This window comes from Zingiber officinale, chromosome 7A (genome assembly GCF_018446385.1).
Source record: "Zingiber officinale cultivar Zhangliang chromosome 7A, Zo_v1.1, whole genome shotgun sequence".
NCBI lineage: Eukaryota > Viridiplantae > Streptophyta > Magnoliopsida > Zingiberales > Zingiberaceae > Zingiber > Zingiber officinale.
In genome coordinates, this window is record NC_055998.1 from 72,388,723 (window position 1) to 72,409,181 (window position 20,459).

At 39.7% G+C, this 20,459-nt stretch overlaps 1 protein-coding gene and 1 long non-coding RNA gene across 2 annotated transcripts; both read left to right on the top strand.

Annotated features, from left to right (window-relative positions):
• Positions 1-239: 239 nt before the first annotated feature.
• Positions 240-701, top strand: LOC122000203. The gene is made up of 3 exons (XR_006117018.1): positions 240-274; positions 483-575; positions 651-701. It is a non-coding gene; the product is annotated as an uncharacterized LOC122000203 (long non-coding RNA).
• Positions 702-1,859: 1,158 nt separating this feature from the next.
• On the top strand, positions 1,860-3,710 carry LOC121999426. The gene is made up of 5 exons (XM_042554112.1): positions 1,860-1,914; positions 1,997-2,164; positions 2,419-2,482; positions 2,560-2,658; positions 3,645-3,710. Exons 1-5 carry the CDS (start codon positions 1,868-1,870, stop codon positions 3,708-3,710), a joined length of 444 nt encoding a protein of 147 aa, XP_042410046.1. The 5' UTR covers positions 1,860-1,867.
• The last annotated feature ends 16,749 nt before the right edge of the window (positions 3,711-20,459 follow it).

Below are 20,459 nucleotides of genomic sequence, written 5' to 3' on the forward strand. Positions count from 1 at the left end.
GTTTTTTTTTCATTGTGATTTTTTCAATATACAAACTGATAGCAATTACTGCTGTGTGTTACAGAATGTCTTCGACTTAGCACCTCAAAGCGAGGCGACAGTGATGAGTTCAGCAGGCCAGAAATGGAGAGACTTCAAAAACAAACTCAACAGTAGGTTTGTCTGGCCATATAGAGGTAATCCTGAAAAACTGAGGTCACCACCGGAGCAGTATCAGATCCCATCTACAATTTGGAAAGCTTTTGTTGATGAGAGGCTACATCCATCTTGGGAGGTACTTGATGATATTATCATGTTATATTTAAATTATTATATGCATCAAGATTTAAAACATTTAGGGCATTTAATTAACAAAATGAAGTTATGTATATAATAAGTTCATGTACAGCAGGAATATATATAATAATTTCATCATACTCCATCCTATTGTTTTTAAATTCTAGCCATTCTTCTAAAAATTTACTTTTTTTTACATGACATAGGTCACTCATGAAAAACAAAAGGAACGGGCGAGCAATTGCAAGTATCATCACAAAATGTCTCGCAAGGGATACATTGGATTGGAGACTGAATTGGTAATCCATGGAACATTATATTATCCTTTTCATGCAGTACGTCATGTTTTAAATGATCATTTTTTGGAATTGTAGAGGCAGAGAAAAATATTCAGGGAGGATGAGGAAGTTGATAGGTCATTCCTTTAGCGTAAGGCCCGCGAAGACAAATCCGGAAACATCACAAATACAGAGACTGCTGAAGTTGCTGAAAAAATTGTATTATTTTAGTTTTATTTCAAGTTCATTCATAATAAGTGAAAAAAGTGTCTTCATTGGATATTTAATGTTACCTCCATATTTGTAGGATGATTTGTTGGACAAAAAAAAGAGGGGAGAGTTCATATCTTCTAGAAGCAATGATGTATTAACTACTGCATTAGGGAGCCAAGAACCTTACGGAAGGGTTAGAGGTGTAGGGGGATTTGTGAAGCCCCAAGTCTACTTCAAAACTCCAAGGAAGAAGAGGGAGTTGGTGTCAAAGGCTTTGGCTAAAAACTTCAAAGAGCAAGCGGAGGAAACAAAGATTTTGAAAGCTGAAGTTGAAAAACTGAAGGCTCTTCTTGCTCGATTTATGCCAGAAACAAGTGATCGAGTTTCTGAACGTGTAGCATCTAACAAGTCAACGCACATGGCAGTTCAAATATTGGAAGATAATGTGGAAGTTTTTGAATGTGACAATTCATTCAATCAGGTTTTATATTATATTTGGTACATTAAATTTGTTTCCTAGCTTCAGATATTAAAAGATAATATCTTATTGTTCAGGGGAAAAAATGTCATTTGGCTCTGAAGAATAAGGGGAATGTGGTGGCATATGGCACGATAGTATCCGACGGAGGCCCAAATGTAATGCTGCACAATGCTCCACTTGGGGAAGGCAACTTAAAGGTGTCTGTTGATGTTGTTTTATAGGAGGAAGCAGAGCTTCCAATTCCACTTAAGTCGGGACCAACAGTAATGGTAGATGCTGTTGGAACTGTGGTTGGCTGGCCAAAAGAATTGGTGATATTTCCGACGACAAAGGTATTTTCAGTTCACTTTTCTGTTGCTATAGTTATATATTTTGCTACAATTATTTAAAATTACAGAAAAAGGAGAAACCTGCACCACCATTTGCTATTTTGGAGTTTCCTGATGAGAAAAATAAATTCAAGGAAGTTGAAAGTGCTCTACCAATGCCATGCAAGTTTTTGTATTCTTTTGTTGTTAGACTGATGACTGAGGAGGAGACCATTCCTATCGAATTTGATGAAGCCATGTTTGGACGTAATGTGAGTACATCGTTGTTGAGAGAGAATATCATGCGCTGTATGGAAATGAGAGAGATAGGGTCCAGGCAAATTTTGGTTTACATGGGGTAAGTTATGTCTTATATACAATTCTTCTCTTTGCATGAGTTCATGTCTTAAGTAACCATGTTTTTTATTACTTGAATGCAGTTACTTGTACAAGTACTTGAAGGAAACAAACAGGGCTGAGTATGTGTCGTTTGTGGATCCCAACAAAATACCAGCCGCTCAAGATGGCAGTACCTCTTCACAACACATTGCTAATCAGTTGAAAGCATCAAACGGAGACAGCATATGCCTTATCCCATACAACACTGGGTATATTTTTAATCCCTGCTCAATTCCTAATACATAGTAGCTTAGCTATATATTGACAATCATGCAGGAACCACTGGATCTTCACCGTTATAAACGAGGACAAAGATACAATTTATTTGTTGGACTCAATGGGTAATAGGAACCGAGATAACGCTTGGAAAACTACAGTGTGTAAGTATGTTTTAGATTATGTAGATTATGAATAGATTGATTAGCAAATATGAAATGAAATAAGTTCTATTTTTACAATGTAGTGGAGTGAGGACGTACCTTTGTATGAGGGGTAATCCAAAACGACCAACTTTCAAACAGTTGACGGTATGTCTTATTGAAAACATGCATTCCTGGTTCTTATATATTTGGTTTTTCACTTTGCATTAACTTTGATTCATTAGGGTAATCTCAAACAACAAGGTTGTGTTGAATGTGGATATTGTGTCATGCGGTACATGAAGGAGATTGTTGAATGTGAGGATCTACAGTTGGAGAGGAAGGTGTGTGAATTTCTTCCATTTTGAACAGGAATGCACATACTAAATCAAATCGTTCACGCCCTGCTACTGCTTTCTTCTCATGCTTTGATATGGCTTCTTTCCATCTTTTTTTTCCTCGCCCTTAGATGACACCCTGTTTATGGTTTTATACAAAACTGTGTTATGCATAGTTCTATTAGTAGCTGGGGGAAATTAGTAACTGATTTGGGCATGGTTACCTTATAGACCTAATAAACTATTAAATTTCTTCTTGCCGATGATTGAGAATATAGAAGGCTGTCAAAGAACAACTATAATAGTCTTGCTATTAGCACTAATGTTATAAAATACTTTTAATTAATACTAGTCATTTGCTAATAACAATGACAAAACCTTTCTAGACACGTGCTTAGTTTAAATCAAATCCAATAGAACCTTAGGCATCAAAATATAAACTGTATTATGAGTTGAAATTTAGATGTTTTAAGATGAGAGACAAGGGATCATAAGTCATACCTCGATATTGAACATTATTTATGACCAAGGTGGGTAGAATACTGACATCTCCACGAGAACCATGCCCAAGCTACCATAAGAAAATGTTCAGCATATCAGCTAGGCTACTTGAAAGATCCAGTTATCTGTCCACACCGCTAATTCAGTACTTTCGTGTTGTGTGATTATTGAGCAAGTCTCATTGTACAATTTTTTGCTTTTTTGTCATAGTGCATGTGAAATTGAGAATGCAATACATTAATTTAACTGAGCATCTAATCACCATGCGATTGGAACTACTAAAACTTAAGGTTCAAAAAACTGTTGGATCATTTTTATTGCACATTTGATGAAATGTTATTATTACTATAAGAGTGCATATAACAATACATATTTATTTGTCTTATCATGCTTTTGTTAATTTAATTCATGATTTTTTTGTCAACTTACTGTGTTTTGATTTAGTGTTTTCAGTTACAAAACATAACATGATGGTTCTTTCTAAATTGCAGTTTGCAGGTTGTGTGAAGAACCAGTACTATACGCAGACACAATATGATGAAGTGAGAATTGAATGAAGTGAATTTGTGTACTCGTATTTGAAGTGAATTGCAAGTTGTGTGAATGAACCAGTACATGTTTTTGGTTTTTTATAGATTATTTTGATCATATTTAGGGAGATTTGTTTTGTATAAACATATGCTGAAATCATGGCTTATTTTGATCAAGGCTTATGAAGTTACCTTTTGTGATGCTCAAAATTACTGAAGTCTAAAAATAATGAAGTAAAAAGAGAAAAAATACTTCACTTTATTCATAAAATCCGAAGTAAAATCTACTTATAACTTTGAAGCAATATAATTTGTTGCTGTAAAATAGTATCAACTACTTCGGTTATTACCAAAAATTTCGAAGTAGTATCTATCTATTACTTCGATCCAGAACGAAGCTAAATGTAATTTAATCGATAATTACTTCAGGAATTAACGATATATGACGAAGTAAAAGTAATCCATTTACTTCATTTTTAACCGAAGTTAAAGTAGGTATATTACTTCACAACAAATACTAAACGATGAAGTCGAAAAGGATTAATTACTTCGGTGTTTTTAAAAACCGACGAAGTTATATGCACTTTTTACTTTGTAATATGTCCGAACCCGACACCCAATACGACTTTATTTTTTCTGGGCCTACGACTTCAGAGTTTATCCGAAGTAAAATGAATCTTTTTACTACACGCGTGTCTACTTCGGTAAAAACAGGTCTTTTACTTCAGGTAATCAACGAAGTAAAAAGTCGTTTTTCACATAGTGTGTAACAGTGTTTTCCCTTTCATGTAGTCGTGGAGTTTCCTGGAACCCTGCAATGAATTGTAGACATGATCAGTGGCTCTTCGTATCTACACACCAGGTACTGGTAGATAACACCACTAAACATGTTTCAACAACTAATGAATAAAATACACCTATATTGTTCTCAGTTCTAAGAGGACAGTCCATCTTAATGTCCAAGTCTTATTTCCAATCATTATAATTGGGACAACTAAGTCTATTCTATAGTATAACAGCTAGGGGATTGACAAACATTTGAAATCCTAAGAATCACAAAAATATTTGGTCAATACCAACACCTTAAAGTCCTTGTGATTTATCCATTAATTTTATTATCTTGTCAACCTAACTTTATGACAAATAAAATTAATAGTTGGTCTGTCTTTGATCAAATATTTTGTCAAAACTTTGAATTTAAAATAATATTGATTCCTCAAAATAATATCATTTAAATTCACCAACACCTTTAACATCATGAATTTTGTATGCCACGTTAGTGTGGACGTATACAAAATCAAACATTTGTAAAAGGAGAGTCTTACCCATTAATTATCTTGTCAACCACAAACACCATAAATTTTGTATGCCACGTTAGTGTGGACGTATACAAATTCAATTGTTTGTAGGAGGAGGTTTTACCCATTTTATTTTGTCAACCTAACTTTATGACAAATAAAATTAACTCAAATATCATTAATTTTGTATGCCACGTTAGTGTGGACGTATACAAATTCAGACATTTGTAAGAGGGAGTTTTACCTAGCTTTATGACAAATTAATAGTTGGTATTCCTTTGGTCCCGCAAAACAATGGCAGTGACTCCGTTGGGGAGGATACTATTGAATGCGTCTAAGTGTATACCATTACTTGATATTTAGTCCATTAAATAGGATTATGCCCCTTCAGTTGGAGAAGATCACACGCTCCTAAATAATTTCCTATAACCATCCATAAAGGAAGTTTGATCTAGTGATCCGCAACAAACTCATCCGTTGTGGAGGGAGGCACTCAGAGCTAACACGCAAGCTTGTTGCATCACTTACAAACCAGTAATGGAGACTGTAGAATTTATTTAAAAATCCCTCTCCCACTTAGTTATTTAAGGTGAGGAATTTTAACTATGCAAACACACATCATATGCACACACACACATCACAGTAAATAAAAGCAATAAATATGGAAATTAATTTTCCAACTATTATGGCCTTTTCCATCACTGTCCTTCGCGTGCTGCTAGCCCTAGGGTTCATGCCATCATATCCATCGAGCTTCCTTTTCCGCTGCGCCTCTAGTCCTTCAATAGCACAACGCCTCGCAAGGATACGATCCGCGACAGAAAACATAAAATTTTACATACATCGATCCTATATTCCACAAGAGAATGTACATCAAGTCTAGATCGAACATAAATGTAAAATCCTAGGGTCAATACATCTCATGTTGTATTAGTTAAATACAATCATGCACACACAATAAAATACCCTTGACATGTCCAAGGGTCCAATCACACACAACATCTAAAAGTCATAATAGTTGGAGCCTACAACCACAGAGTTAACACATCCTACTATTATCCTGCCTAAATTATGTATGACATGTGCATAATTAAACTAAAAACCAAACACACAGAGGCAAACCCTAGCTTTCATACCAATTGTTGGTTGGTCCTAGGAAGATCGTACCGGAACCACTGTACAAAAATTTTGTACAAGTGTCGAACTTTTCCTAAACAACCTATTGTGTTCTTTAGAAATTAAATTAGGAATCGCAAACGGAACTTAACATTATTGATTCCAAATTTAACTTATCTGTTCTTAATGGTTTAGATTTGGATCGCAAGCAGAACTTAACACTATTGATCCAAATCCACCTATGTTATAAAGTTGATTAAATATTTATTTCTAAAATCGGCTTCCAGGTCAAACATGGCGAGGCACTAGGCCTTCTTGGGTATGGGATCATCCACCACTGCCTCGACAAAGCCTTTAATAGAAATTCAATATTTAATTTCCTAAAATAACATAAGGTTTAACCGAAAAGAACAATCGAATCACAAATCTAAAAAATAAAACAAAAGAAACACAACTTCGAAACAAATCCGAAACTCTAGAATCATATGCCTCTTGTGTTTGAAATTCATACAAAGAAGAATTTCCATAATGCGGAAAATAATTAATAATTATACCTTTCTTTGTATACAGCGACCTCTTGATCTTATACCGTATTCCTCTTCTTATCTCGGACATTGTGTGAACAACGATCTACTGAGATGAGAACCACCCAAGCTCCTTCTTCTCTAAGCTAGTTTCGGCCACCACAAAAAACTCCAAGAGATGTGAGGTTCGACCATCACCACCAAGCTCCAAGGGATGCTAGAAACAAAGCCTCCTTTCTCTCCTTCTTCTCAAAGCAATATCCGGCCACCTTCCAAGCTCCAAAGGATGAAGAGTTTCGGCTAAGGAGAAGAAAGAAAAAGGAGAAGGGAAAACATAGAAGGGCTGGCCACACCACCAAGGAAGAGAGAGGAAAAATAGAATAGAGTTATTAGCCATGAAGGCACCCCTACCCTCTCTTTTATAATCCTTGGTCTTGGCAAATTAGGAAAATTTAAATAAAACCTTCCTTAATTTCTTTGCCATGAAAAGAAAATTTTAATTAATTAAAATCAAATTCCTTTTCTTAAATCATATGGTCAGCCACCTCACAATCCCAATCAAGGAAAGTTTTAACAAGAATTAAAGCTTCCTAATTTATTTCCGGAAATTTTAAAATAAAAATTTATCTAATATTTATCCCTTTATGGTTGGTTATAAAAGGAAATATATAAATTAAAATTTCTCTATTAAAACATGAGGATGATTTCCAAAAAGGAAAGTTATCTTTAAAATTAAAATCTCCTTACAATCTACAAATAAGGAAAGATATCAAATCTTTTCTTAATTTTTTGTAGAAACTTATAAAAGTAAATATTTAATTTTAAACTCTCTTTTTAAATCATGAACATGGTTACAAAAAAGGAAAGTTTTATCAAAATTAAAATCTCCCTTTCAATCTACAAATAAGGAAAGATATCAAATCTTTTCTTAATCTTTTGTAGAAAGCTATAAAAGGAAAGATTTAAATTTTAAACTCTATTTTAAAACCATGTAATCCACATAAGAAAATTTTTTTAAAAAATAAAATCCTATTAATGTTATTGTGGCCGGCCACCTAAGCTTGGACTCAAGCTAGGGCCGGCCACCACTTGGTTCATCTAAGGATTAACTTGGTCGACCCCTTGCTTGGGCTCCAAGCAAGGATTGGTTGACCACCTTAGGATGGGTGTAAAGGTGGGTATAGGTGGGTATAATATTTTATAAATAAGAGGCTACGATAGGGACCGAGAGGAGGAATTGATTTTGGTCTTCCGATGAAATTAAGCTTCCCGTGTTCGCCCCGAACACCCAACTTAATTTCATCAATAATAATTCATTCCACTAAAGAATTATTACTGAACTACCGCACCAATCCCAAATTATATTTTGGGCTCCTTCTTATTATGAGTGTGTTAGTCTCCCTGGGTTTTAAGATGTCAGATGCCCACTAATTAATTGAGTTACTGACAACTCATTTTAATTAATGTCTTAGTCCAAGAGTAGTACCACTCAACCTTATCGTCATGTCGGACTAAGTCCACCTGCAGGGTTTAACATGCAATCCTTATGAGCTCCTCTTGGGGACATTATCAACCTAGATTACTAGGACACAATTCCTTCTATAATCAACAACACACACTATAAGTAATATCATTTCCCAACTTATCGGGCCTTTTGATTTATCGAGCTAAATCTCACCCTTTGATAAGTCAAAGAAATAAAAAGTAAATATATGTGCTTGTTATTATATTAGGATTAAGAGCACACACTTCCATAATAACTAAGGTCTTGTTCTTTTATTAAGTCAGTATACAAAGAACTTACCTTAGTGGTCCTACTCAATACACTTAGAGTGTACTAGTGTAATTTATTAGTCAAGATAAACTAATACCTAATTACACTATAACTATTCCAATGGTTTATTCCTTTCCATCTTGTCGTGAGCAACTGTTTATAATTTATAAAGAACTGATAACATGATTTTTGTGTGTGACACCACACATCATATTATCTACAATATAAATTAATGGAACAACTACACTAATCATGTAGACATTTGACCAATGTGATTGTAACGACCCGCCTTCTACCACTAGGCTGTAAGGCTGATCGTCACATTATGCTGTGCTAAACTATTCCCTGACCATTTAGTAAGTCTAGATGCGGAAGCTGTACTAATTAAAATTTTACTAAAACACTGACATTTCTTGGTTCTATACATGCTAAGGAAGGTAACTAACTACTCATAACATGTCTTACCTTCCCCATGGCCAAGGGACTGGACTTAGACACTTCCATGCTGATACCAGACCTCCCAATCGATCCACGGATCGATTGGAATAGTCGGATCGATCCAGTGATCGATCCAGCCGGCAACTGTATGCGGGACATAAGTTGGATCGATCCAGTGATCGATCCAGCATGCTACTGTGGCCGGGACGATAATTTGGATCGATCGGCTGATCGATCCAGGTTGATCAATCGATCCAGTGATCGATCCCAGGGCTCTCTGTTCGCGACTGAAATGGCTGGATCGATCGGCTGATCGATCCAAAGGCCTACTGTTCGCGGAGCAGATTGCCCAATCGATCAGCTGATCGATTGGAAACCCTCGAATCGATCAGCTGATCGATTCGAGTTACTGATTTCATGCCAAATGTCTGATTTCAGCACTGTTTCGTGCCTCAACCACATTACAAGTACTAAAATGACTAAGAAACACTCTAATGACAACAACTAACATTCTAACAACATAAAAGAGGTGTTCTAAGCATAATAAAGTGCATGGTTAACTAATTCGTAATGAATAACATACTAAAGTGCAAGATGATAAAAAGAAACATTGAAAAGTTCTAATGTTTGAAATAAAGCTTGCTAAGGTTCCCTAAGATCTTCTTCCAGGTTCCATCCACACACATCCTTATCAATGCATTGACCTCCAGCCTCCGCTAGTCCATCTTTCCTTTACCTTTATCTGCAGTATAAGGAAAAATAGAATCTGTAAGCTTAAAGCTTAGTAAGAAACCATCTACCTCACAAAATCATGCATTCGATGCAGTATGCTTTTAAATCATGCTATTTGAAAATATGCACTGAACTTACTAAGACATGGTATACTGAAATCATAAGGCATAACATATAAGCATGGCATAAGCACTGAATCATGGCAAAGCAACCAAAAGAACACTGAACTGAATATAGGCTAAACTAACTGAAACTGAATCTGTAACTGGAAACAAACTCAGCTAGCATAACTGATTTTGAGTTTTGAAATTTAATACGTAATAAGTAAAAATACTAAACATGCTGTTGGGCCCGGCAACTGTACTTGCTGTGCGCGCATCCCTACTAGACCCGGGGTTGCAAGTCCCGAATTTAGCAGGGTTGTCTAGGCTACACGAACCTAGGGACGTGGGAGTCAACCCAATGGATATCTAATCCAGTACAGTGCCACTGAAAATAAAATACTGATATCCATAGCTAACTGATATAACATGCTGTTTCTAGGTTATCTGAACCTAGAGCTAGGTTATCTGAACCTAGAGGCGACTGTGGGAGCCCACCCATTGGACCGTAGTCCCATAAAACTGAACTAAACTAATGTGCTGGTTTAAATGCCTCTAATGCATTTAATTGAGCTATTAAACATAACTGAGGTGGTATTTAGCTACACTAACATTTTACCGAACACTTGGTGTGCTTCAACTCTCTCCTCTAATAGGGAGATCACCTCTAGGCACCCGACAACGTCTAGAATCTCCAACTAAAGGAGAACAACGTGTCCGGCCCGTCCAGAGGTGTTCAACTAGATCCCTAAATCCTCGAGGAGGGTTTAACATACCCTATGTGCCGGAAAAACCTGCATATAGCTAAAACTAATGCATAGGAAACCAACCGGAGCTATTATACTGCAGGTGAGGGGTTTCTTACCTCGTACGCTAATTTTCTTACAATTCCTTTCGCTAGAATTCCGGTGGAGATGACCTCCTCGACGATCCGATCACGTCTTCGCGTTCCTCTCGCGGAGAAGAACCTCTTTCGTGTTGGAGTCGTCGCCGGAAGATGACCCGATGGTCCTTGGGCTTGGGCGCCGAGAGAGGAGGAAGAGGAGGTGTGGGCGGCGGTGAAGTTTTGGAAGAGGAATAGGTCACGGTGAAAATAAAACCAAATAACTCTTCACCCTATTAATCTTCCTATTTAAATCAAGTGATTAATTCGGCCAACCCAACTATAAATGTACCTGATTCCCTTTCCTTTCAGCACGGCCCTGCTGGGTTCAACCGGTTACTGACATTATCCCGAAACCATAGGTCTCGGGTTCGATTCCCGCCTAAGCTATTTTGCGGTTCTAATTATTTTTGTTACTTCCGCTACTCGGAAAATTCCGGAAAAATATCTAAAAATTCCAGAAAAATCATACTATATTTCTAAAACAGTTTTGAGAATTTTCGGGCTTTACAATCCCCCATACCTTATAAAAAGTTCATCCCCGAACTTAAAACAATTCTGGGTACTTCTGTCTCATGCTGGCCTCTGTCTCCCAAGTCGCCTCTGCTGTTGTGTGATTTTGCCAGCTGACTTTGACTAATGGTACTTCCTTGTTCCGTAATTTCTTTACTGCTCGGTCTATTATCTGAATAGGCCGACTGTCATAGCTGAGATCATCACGGACCTGTACCAACTGGGGCTCAATCACCTGGGTGGCGTCTGGAATATGCTTCTTCAGCATGGAGACATGAAATACGTTGTGGACAGCTGACATCTCCTGAGGTAGCTCTAGCTCATATGCTACCTTGCCCACTCTCTTCGTGATAGGGTATGGTCCCACATATCCGGGAGCTAGCTTGCCCTTCTTCCCAAAACACATGACTCCCCGTGGGAGCTACTCGAGGCTGTATTCCCCAACTGAAAACTCTAGGGGTCGTGGTGTATCAAGATAGCTTTTACGGCTCATGTCTGTCTCTATCCTCTGGCGAATCTGTATGGGCTGTGGTATCGCCACTAGATCTGTCTCAAGCTCTAGCTCATTCATTCACCACTCTCATACCACAGTTGGTGATCGCACCTCCGCCCATAGAGTGCCTCATAAGGTGCCATCTTGATAGTGCATGAAAGCTGTTGTTGTATGCAAATTACGCTAGCTGAGATATTTGCACCAACTTCCTTGAAGTCTAGGGCGCTAGGAGCATATCTTGAGTGCACATTTACTCGCTCCGTCGACCATCATGCGAGGATGGAAGGCATCTTTGAATTTCAATTTGGTGCCCAATGCTAACTGTACACTCCCGAAGTATGATGTGAATCTGCTGTCTCTATCCGAAATGATGGTTCGTGGGACTCCATGTAGTCCGCGATCTCCAAGATACAACCGAGCTAGCTTCTCCATGGAGTAGGATATCTTGATAGCTAAAAGTGGGCTGATTTAGTCAACCTGTCGACTATTACCCGGATGGCATCAAAACCATTTGTGGTTCTGGGTAGCCCCACTATGAAGTCCATCGAGATATCCTCCCACTTCCATTCTGGGAACCTGTATAGGCCGCAGAACTCCTCCTGGTCGCTGATGTTCTGCCTTGACCCTCTGGTGAGGCAGATGCTAACATATCTGGCGATGTCTCGCTCATCCCGGGCCACCAAAAGCGTTTCTTGGTCTTGATACATTTTAGTGGAGCCTGGATGCATCGCATAGGAGTTCTGTGAGCCTCATCTAAAATCTATCTCCGTAGCTCCTCCCGATCGGGACACGAGTCTATCACCAAAATACAACACCCCGCTATCGGACACTCAATTCTCTACTTTCGATTCATTGGCCTTGCTTTTTTCCAAGGTTCTGAGCTGACTGAATATCACCAAGCAAGGTAGACTCTAAGGTCATAGTAGAGAGCTGTCCGACGATGAGTTCGAGACCAAAATCCGCGATCTCCTTCTGTAGGGGTGGTGACATGGCTGCTAGAGATAATAAGGTAGCGCTGGATTTTCTGCTAAGTGCATCTGCTACCCTATTGGCCTTTCCTGGGTGGTAGAGGATGTCTATGTCATAATCTTTGACTAGCTCTAGCCACCTGCGCTGTCGCATATTCAGATCCTTCTGAGTGAAGAAGTACTTCAGACTCTGATGATCTGTATACACTCTGCACTGAGCTCCATACAAATAATGTCTCCAAATTTTGAGAGCGAACACTACTGCTGCAAGCTCAAGATCATGAGTAGGGTAGTTCTTCTCATAATCCTTGAGTTGTCTGGAGGCATAGGCGATTACCTTGCCATCTTGCATCAGCACTGCTCCTAATCCCAATTTAGAGGCGTCACTATATATATCGAAGCTGTCTGTATTTTCTGGCAGTGTCAGAATAGGTGCACTAGTCAATCTCCTCTTGAGTTCGCTGAAGCTGTTCTCGCAGTCCTCTGTCCACTGAAATTTTCTTTCTGGTGAGAGCTGTCAGTGGGGAGGCTATCCTGGAGAAGTCCTCTACAAACTTTCTGTAATATCCTGCTAATCCCAGAAAGCTCCTGATCTCGCTGGCGTTCCTAGGTCTCCTCCAGTTACTTACTGCTTCTATCTTGCTGGGATCTACCATAATACCATCCTTTGAGATTACGTGACCCAGGAAGGACACCTGATTTAGCCAAAACTCACATTTCGTGAACTTGGCGTATAGCTGGTTCTGCTGAAGGGTCTGCAATACTAGTTTCAGGTGCTCTGAGTGTTCTTCCTGAGTTCCTGAGTAGATAAGAATGTCATCGATAAACACAATAACAAACTTATCTAAATACTCCCTGAATACCCTGTTCATGAGATCCATGAATGTAGCTGGAGCATTTGTCACGCCAAAAGGCATGACTACGAACTCGTAATGTCCGTATCTGGTCCTGAATGCTGTCTTCGATATATCACCCTCCTTGACTCTGACTTGGTGATATCCTGATCTGAGGTCAATCTTAGAGAACACTGCTGCTCCCTTTAACTGGTCGAACAGGTCATCTATTCTGGGAAGAGGATACCTGTTCTTGATCGTGACCTGATTCAGTGCTCTGTAGTCTATACATAGTCGCATGCTTCCATCCTTCTTCTTCACGAATAGCACAGGCGCTCCCCATGGTGAGTGACTAGGGCGTATGAAGCCCTTGTCAAGTAGCTCCTGTAGCTGCTCATGAAGTTCCTTCAGTTCTGCTGGAGCCATGCGGTAGGGCGCTTTGGATATAGGATTGGTGCCGGGAAAGAGCTCTATCTCAAATTCAATCTCCCTGACTGGTGCTAGGCCTGGTAACTCTTCAGGGAAGACTGCTGGGTAGTCACATACAACTCGGACCTCTGCTAGCTGTTGGTCCTCGTCATGGCTGGTATTGACTACATGTGCTAGGTACCCCGCACATCCCGAATCCATCAACCTCTGTGAGAGAAATTTTCTGGCTTTTCTCTTTGGTTCTCCGATGTACTCGAACTGTGCTTCTGCTTCGGGTTGGAATACGACTTTCTGTTTACGGCACTCTATGGAAGCACCGTATTTGATCAGAAAGTCCATCCCAAGGATGACGTCGTAGTCAGTCATTTCGAGCAGGATCAGATCACAAAAGAGTTCCCTGTCTGCTATAATGACTGGCACTGCTCTGAGCCAGTGCGTGGATGCCATGACCTCTCCTGAAGGTAGTGCCGTCAGAAACTGACCACTGAGTACCTCTGGGGGTATTTCTAATTTCTCGGAGAACACCCTGGCTATATATGAATGGGTTGCCCCAGTATCAAATAGAACAGTAGCACTATGCTGAAAAATGCTAATCTGACCTGTGACGACTGTCGTCCTCTCTGGTGAGTGAGTAGATCCTCGCGTTCGCCATAGCTGGAGGGGCTTCTAATCGGCCCTGGCTGATAAGTGGACCTTCTAGAGCGGCCTGCATCTGATGTAACTGAGCTGACTGGCCTGCATACTGGATCTGCTGTGGCTGAGGAAGACCGGTCTTGTTCGGGCACTGCTTGGCCATGTGCCCTTCTTGTCCACATTCAAAGCATCCTCGTGTGCCCTTGCGACAAACCCCTGGGTGGAATTTCCCACAAGTGGCACACTTTGGATAACTGGGACGCTTGCTAGATGGTCCTCCTTTTGAGTCACTCCCTGATTTACGCTTGCTGTTGGAGTTCCCTTTCCAGTTAGAGCTGTGGCCTTGCTGTTTTTGAGTGTGAGAGTTCCCTTGGCCCTTGGACTCTGAGGAGGCTTGCTTCTGCTGCTTCATGCTGTTCTGGTAATGCTCTGTGGTCAAGGCACTGCTCACTAACTCCTCTGTGGTTTGTGGCCTATGTATGCCACCAGCCACGTTCACTGCTATCTCTGGCCTCAGCATCTTGAGCATCAACCTGATCCGTTCCTTTTCTGTGCTGACTAGCTCTGGGCACAGACGAGCCAACCTGTTGAATTTCTTCACGGCTTCCTCAACTGATAGGTTGCCCTGACGAAACTCAGTGAACTCGTCATAGTGGCGGTTTGTAACCCGCATATGAAAGAATTCCTCGAAGAACTCCTTCTCGAAGTCAGCCCATGTCATCTGGTTCACTGGGCGCTTCGTTCTGATTCTTTCCCACCACATGCGTGCGTCTCCTGTCAGGCAGAAGGAGGCACACTTCACCTTCTCGTGTTCTGGCCAGTCCAGAAGCTCCATCGTGCTCTCCAGTGTTTTGAACCAGGCTTGTGCATCCCATGGTTCACTAGCGCCTGAGAAGTTCTCTGGCTTGACTCGCTGCCACTGGATCAGATAGGCTTCCTTTCTTGGCTCAGCTGCTGGGGCTACTGGTGCTGGTGCTGGTGTTGGCGCTGTAGGCTGAGCTGGTGGAACCTCTAAGACTTCTGGAGTCGTCAGGTTCGGTTCCGGGGTGACTGTGGGGGTACTCTGCTGATTAGCCTTTAAGGTGGCTAGCCACCAGTGCTGTAAGGTCTGGAGGAGGCACTGAACTGCCTGCCTCTTGCTGGGGCTCAGTAGCTAGTGCCCTTCTAGCTGGGCGTCCTCGTGCCATTTCTAAAGACATAGAGAACATAGGTATAACTAACACTATCACGGTTATCTAACTACTGATATCATGTTTAAACTATCACATGCTAACAAGCAGTAGGTATATAAACATGAGCTGTAATAATAAACAAGAAGCATAAATAAAGTAGAGGTGTTCTTACTTGGAAGCTGCAGGTACAATGCTGATGTGTGTGTATGGAAGTATGGAACACTGCTCTGATACCACTCTGTAATGACCCGCCTTCTACCACTAGGCTGTAAGGCTGATCGTCACATTATGCTGTGCTAAACTATTCCCTAACCATTTAGTAAGTCTAGATGCGGAAGCTGTACTAATTAAAATTTTACTAAAACACTGACATTTCTTGGTTCTATACATGCTAAGGAAGGTAACTAACTACTCATAACATGTCTTACCTTCCCCATGGCCAAGGGACTGGACTTAGACACTTCCATGCTGTTACCAGACCTCCCAATCGATCCACGGATCGATTGGAATAGTCGGATCGATCCAGTGATCGATCCAGCCGGCAACTGTATGCGGGACATAAGTTGGATCGATCCAGTGATCGATCCAGCATGCTACTGTGGCCGGGACGATAATTTGGATCGATCGGCTGATCGATCCAGGTTGATCAATCGATCCAGTGATCAATCCCAGGGCTCTCTGTTCGCGACTGAAATGGCTGGATCGATCGGCTGATCGATCCAAAGGTCTACTGTTCGCGGAGCAGATTGCCCAATCGATCAGCTGATCGATTGGAAACCCTCGAATCGATCAGCTGATCGATTCGAGTTACTAATTTCGTGCCAAATGTCTGATTTCAGCACTGTTTCGTGCCTCAACCACATTACAAGTACTAAAATGACTAAGAAACACTCTAATGACAACAACTAACATTCTAACAACATAAAAGAGGTGTTCTAAGCATAATAAAGTGCATGGTTAACTAATTCGTAATGAATAACATACTAAAGTGCAAGATGATAAAAAGAAACACTGAAAAGTTCTAATGTTTGAAATAAAGCTTGCTAAGGTTCCCTAAGATCTTCTTCCAGGTTCCATCCACACACATCCTTATCAATGCATTGACCTCCAGCCTCCGCTAGTCCATCTTTCCTTTACCTTTATCTGCAGTATAAGGAAAAATAGAATCTGTAAGCTTAAAGCTTAGTAAGAAACCATCTACCTCACAAAATCATGCATTCGATGCAGTATGCTTTTAAATCATGCTATTTGAAAATATGCACTGAACTTACTAAGACATGGTATACTGAAATCATAAGGCATAACATATAAGCATGGCATAAGCACTGAATCATGGCAAAGCAACCAAAAGAACACTGAACTGAATATAGGCTAAACTAACTGAACTGAATCTGTAACTGGAAACAAACTCAACTAGCATAACTGATTTTGAGTTTTGAAATTTAATACGTAATAAGTGAAAATACTAAACATGCTGTTGGGCCCGGCAACTGTACTTACTGTGCTATCCGAACTTAGCAGGGTTGTCTAGGCTATCTCGAACCTAGAGACGACTATGGGAGTCCAACCCAATGGATATCTAATCCAGTACAGTGCCACTGAAAATAAAATACCGATATCTTAAGCTAATATATTATGTCTTTTTTAGGTTATCCGAACCTAGAGCTAGGTTATCTGAACCTAGAGGCGACTGTGGGAGCCCACCCATTGGACCGTAGTCCCATAAAACTGAACTAAACTAATGTGCTGGTTTAAATGCCTCTAATGCATTTAATTGAGCTATTAAACATAACTGAGGTGGTATTTAACTACACTAACATTTTACCGAACACTTGGTGTGCTTCAACTCTCTCCTCTAATAGGGAGATCACCTCTAGGAACCCGACAACGTCTAGAATCTCCAACTAAAGGAGAACAACGTGTCCGGCCCGTCCAGAGGTGTTCAACTAGATCCCTAAATCCTCGAGGAGGGTTTAACATACCCTATGTGTCGGAAAAACCTGCATATAGCTAAAACTAATACATAGGAAACCAACCGGAGCTATTATACTGCAGGTGAGGGGTTTCTTACCTCGTACGCTAATTTTCTTACAATTCCTTTCGCTAGAATTCCGATGGAGATGACCTCCTCGACGATCCGATCACGTCTTCGCGTTCCTCTCGTGGAGAAGAACCTCTTTCATGTTGGAGTCGTCGCCGGAAGATGACCCGATGGTCCTTGGGCTTGGGCGCCGAGAGAGGAGGAAGAGGAGGTGTGGGCGGCGGTGAAGTTTTGGAAGAGGAATAGGTCACGGTGAAAATAAAACCAAATAACTCTTCACCCTATTAATCTTCCTATTTAAATCAAGTGATTAATTCGGCCAACCCAACTATAAATGTACCTGATTCCCTTTCCTTTCAGCACGGCCCTGCTGGGTTCAACCGGTTACTGACATTATCCCGAAACCATAGGTCTCGGGTTCGATTCCCGCCTAAGCTATTTTGCGGTTCTAATTATTTTTGTTACTTCCGCTACTCGGAAAATTCCGGAAAAATATCTAAAAATTCCAGAAAAATCATACTATATTTCTAAAATAGTTTTGAGAATTTTCGGGCTTTACAGTGATTCTTATTTCTAAGTAAATGTTTACAAAAAAACTAGACTTTTAGTATACATTCCAACATCCAGAGCATATTCCCAAAATGAATTTGGTAATTCTGAATAACTCATCATCGATCTAGCCATTTCCATAAGAGTCCTATTTCTTCATTCTGCCACACCATTCTGTTGGGGTGTACCAGGTGCAGACAATTGGGATTTAATGACAACCTCTGATAAGTAATTCCTAAACTCTCTAAAGAGGTATTCGCCACCACGATCAAACCGTAGTGTCTTGATATTTTTACCATAATGTTTCTCCACATCAGCCTTGTACTCTTTGAACTTATCAAAGCATTCAGATTTGAGGCGCATTAAGTAAATGTACCCATATTTCGAATAGTCATCTATAAAAGATACAAAATATTTGAAACCACCTCTTGCCTGGATAGACATAGGACCACACAAATCAAAATGAACCAGTTCTAACACATCTTTGGCTCTATACTCCTTGGCCTTAAAAGGTCTCTTGGTCATTTTACCTTCCAAGCAAGATTCACAAGTTGGAAAGTTTTCCAACACTAATGAACCCAAGAGTCCATCGGCTATAAGCCTTTGAATCCTACTCAAGTTAATATGACCAAGCCTTATATGCCAAAGATATGTTTGGTTCATTTCCGAAGGTTCCTTTCTCTTATTAGAATTAGAAGATGTGTTATTAATTTCCATTTATTGCTTTGTGGGAGAAATTGGATTTAAAGTATACAAATTGCCTACTAATGTACTAGAACAGATAATAACCCTATTCTTCTTGATTACTACTTTGTCATAAAAAAACAGAATATCTATCCACAAATAATTTATAAACTGAAATTAAATTCTTTCTAAAAGTTAGTACATAAAGATAATTTTTCAAAACCAAACTTCTATTCCTATCGAATGATAAGTGGACGTCTCCCACTACAACAGCTGCCACTTTCGTAGCATTGCCCTTGTAGACCATTATCTCTCCCTCATATAGTCGTCGGGTTTCCTAGAACCCTTGCAATGTATTGCAGACATGATCAGTGGCTCCTATATCTATACACCAGGTACTGGTAGATAACACCGCTAAACATGTTTCAACTGTTAGAGTGTATACTAAAAGCCTAGCTTTTGTAAACATTTATTTTAGAAATAAAAGAATCACATTGGTCAAATATCTACATTTTATTTGTTAAGTGTAGTTGTTCCATTAATTAATATTGTAGATAACATGGTGTGTGGTGTCACACACAGAAGATCATGTTATCAGTTCTTTATAAATTATAAATAGTTGCTCACGACTAAAATGAAAAGGAACAAACCATTGGAATAGTCGTAGTGTAATTAGGTATTAGTTTATCTTAACTAATAAATTACACTAGTACACTCCAAGTGTATTGATTAGGACCATTTTAGGTAAGTTCTTTTTATACTGACTTAATAAAAGAACTAGACCTTAGTTATTATAGAAGTGTGTGCTCTTAATCCTAATATAATAACAAGAACATATATTTAGTATTTATTTCTTTAAGTTATCAAAGGATGAGATTTAGCTCGATAAATCAATAGGCCCGATAAGTTGGGAAATGATATTACTAATAGTATGTGTTGTTGATTATAGAAGGAATCTGTGTCCTAGTTATCTAGGTTGAGAATGCCCCCAAGAGGAGCTCATAAGGATTGTCATGTTAAACCCTACAAGTGGACTTAGTCCGACATGACAATGAAGTTGAGTGGTACTACTCTTGGAGCTAGATATTAATTAAGTGAGTTGTCAGTAACTTACTTAATTAGTGGACATTTGTTATCTTAAAGACAGAGAGACTAACACACTCATGATATGAAGGAGCCGATAATGTAATTTGGGATTGGTGCGGTAGTACAATAATAACTCTCTAGTAGAATGAGTTATTATTGATGAACTTGAGTTGTGTGTTCTGGGTGAAGACGGGATACTCAAGCTCCTCAGAAGGTCAAAACTAATTTCTCCTCTAAGTCCCTGTCGTAGCCTCATTAAAGCCCCAAGTCTACCCATATAAAGCCCTTCTTGGTGTCCAAGAAGAGGTCGGCCCATGGCTTGGTGACCAAGCCAAAGGGGCAGGCCAATCTCCTTCACAAAGGGGTCGGCCCTTTGATTGGTGTCCAAGCAAAGAGGGTTCGGCCATAATATGTCAAATTAGGAGGGTGTTTTGAATTTTTAAAATCTTCTCTTTGTAGAAAACTACAAGCTAAGTTTTAAAAGAGAGATTTTAAATTTAAAATCTTTC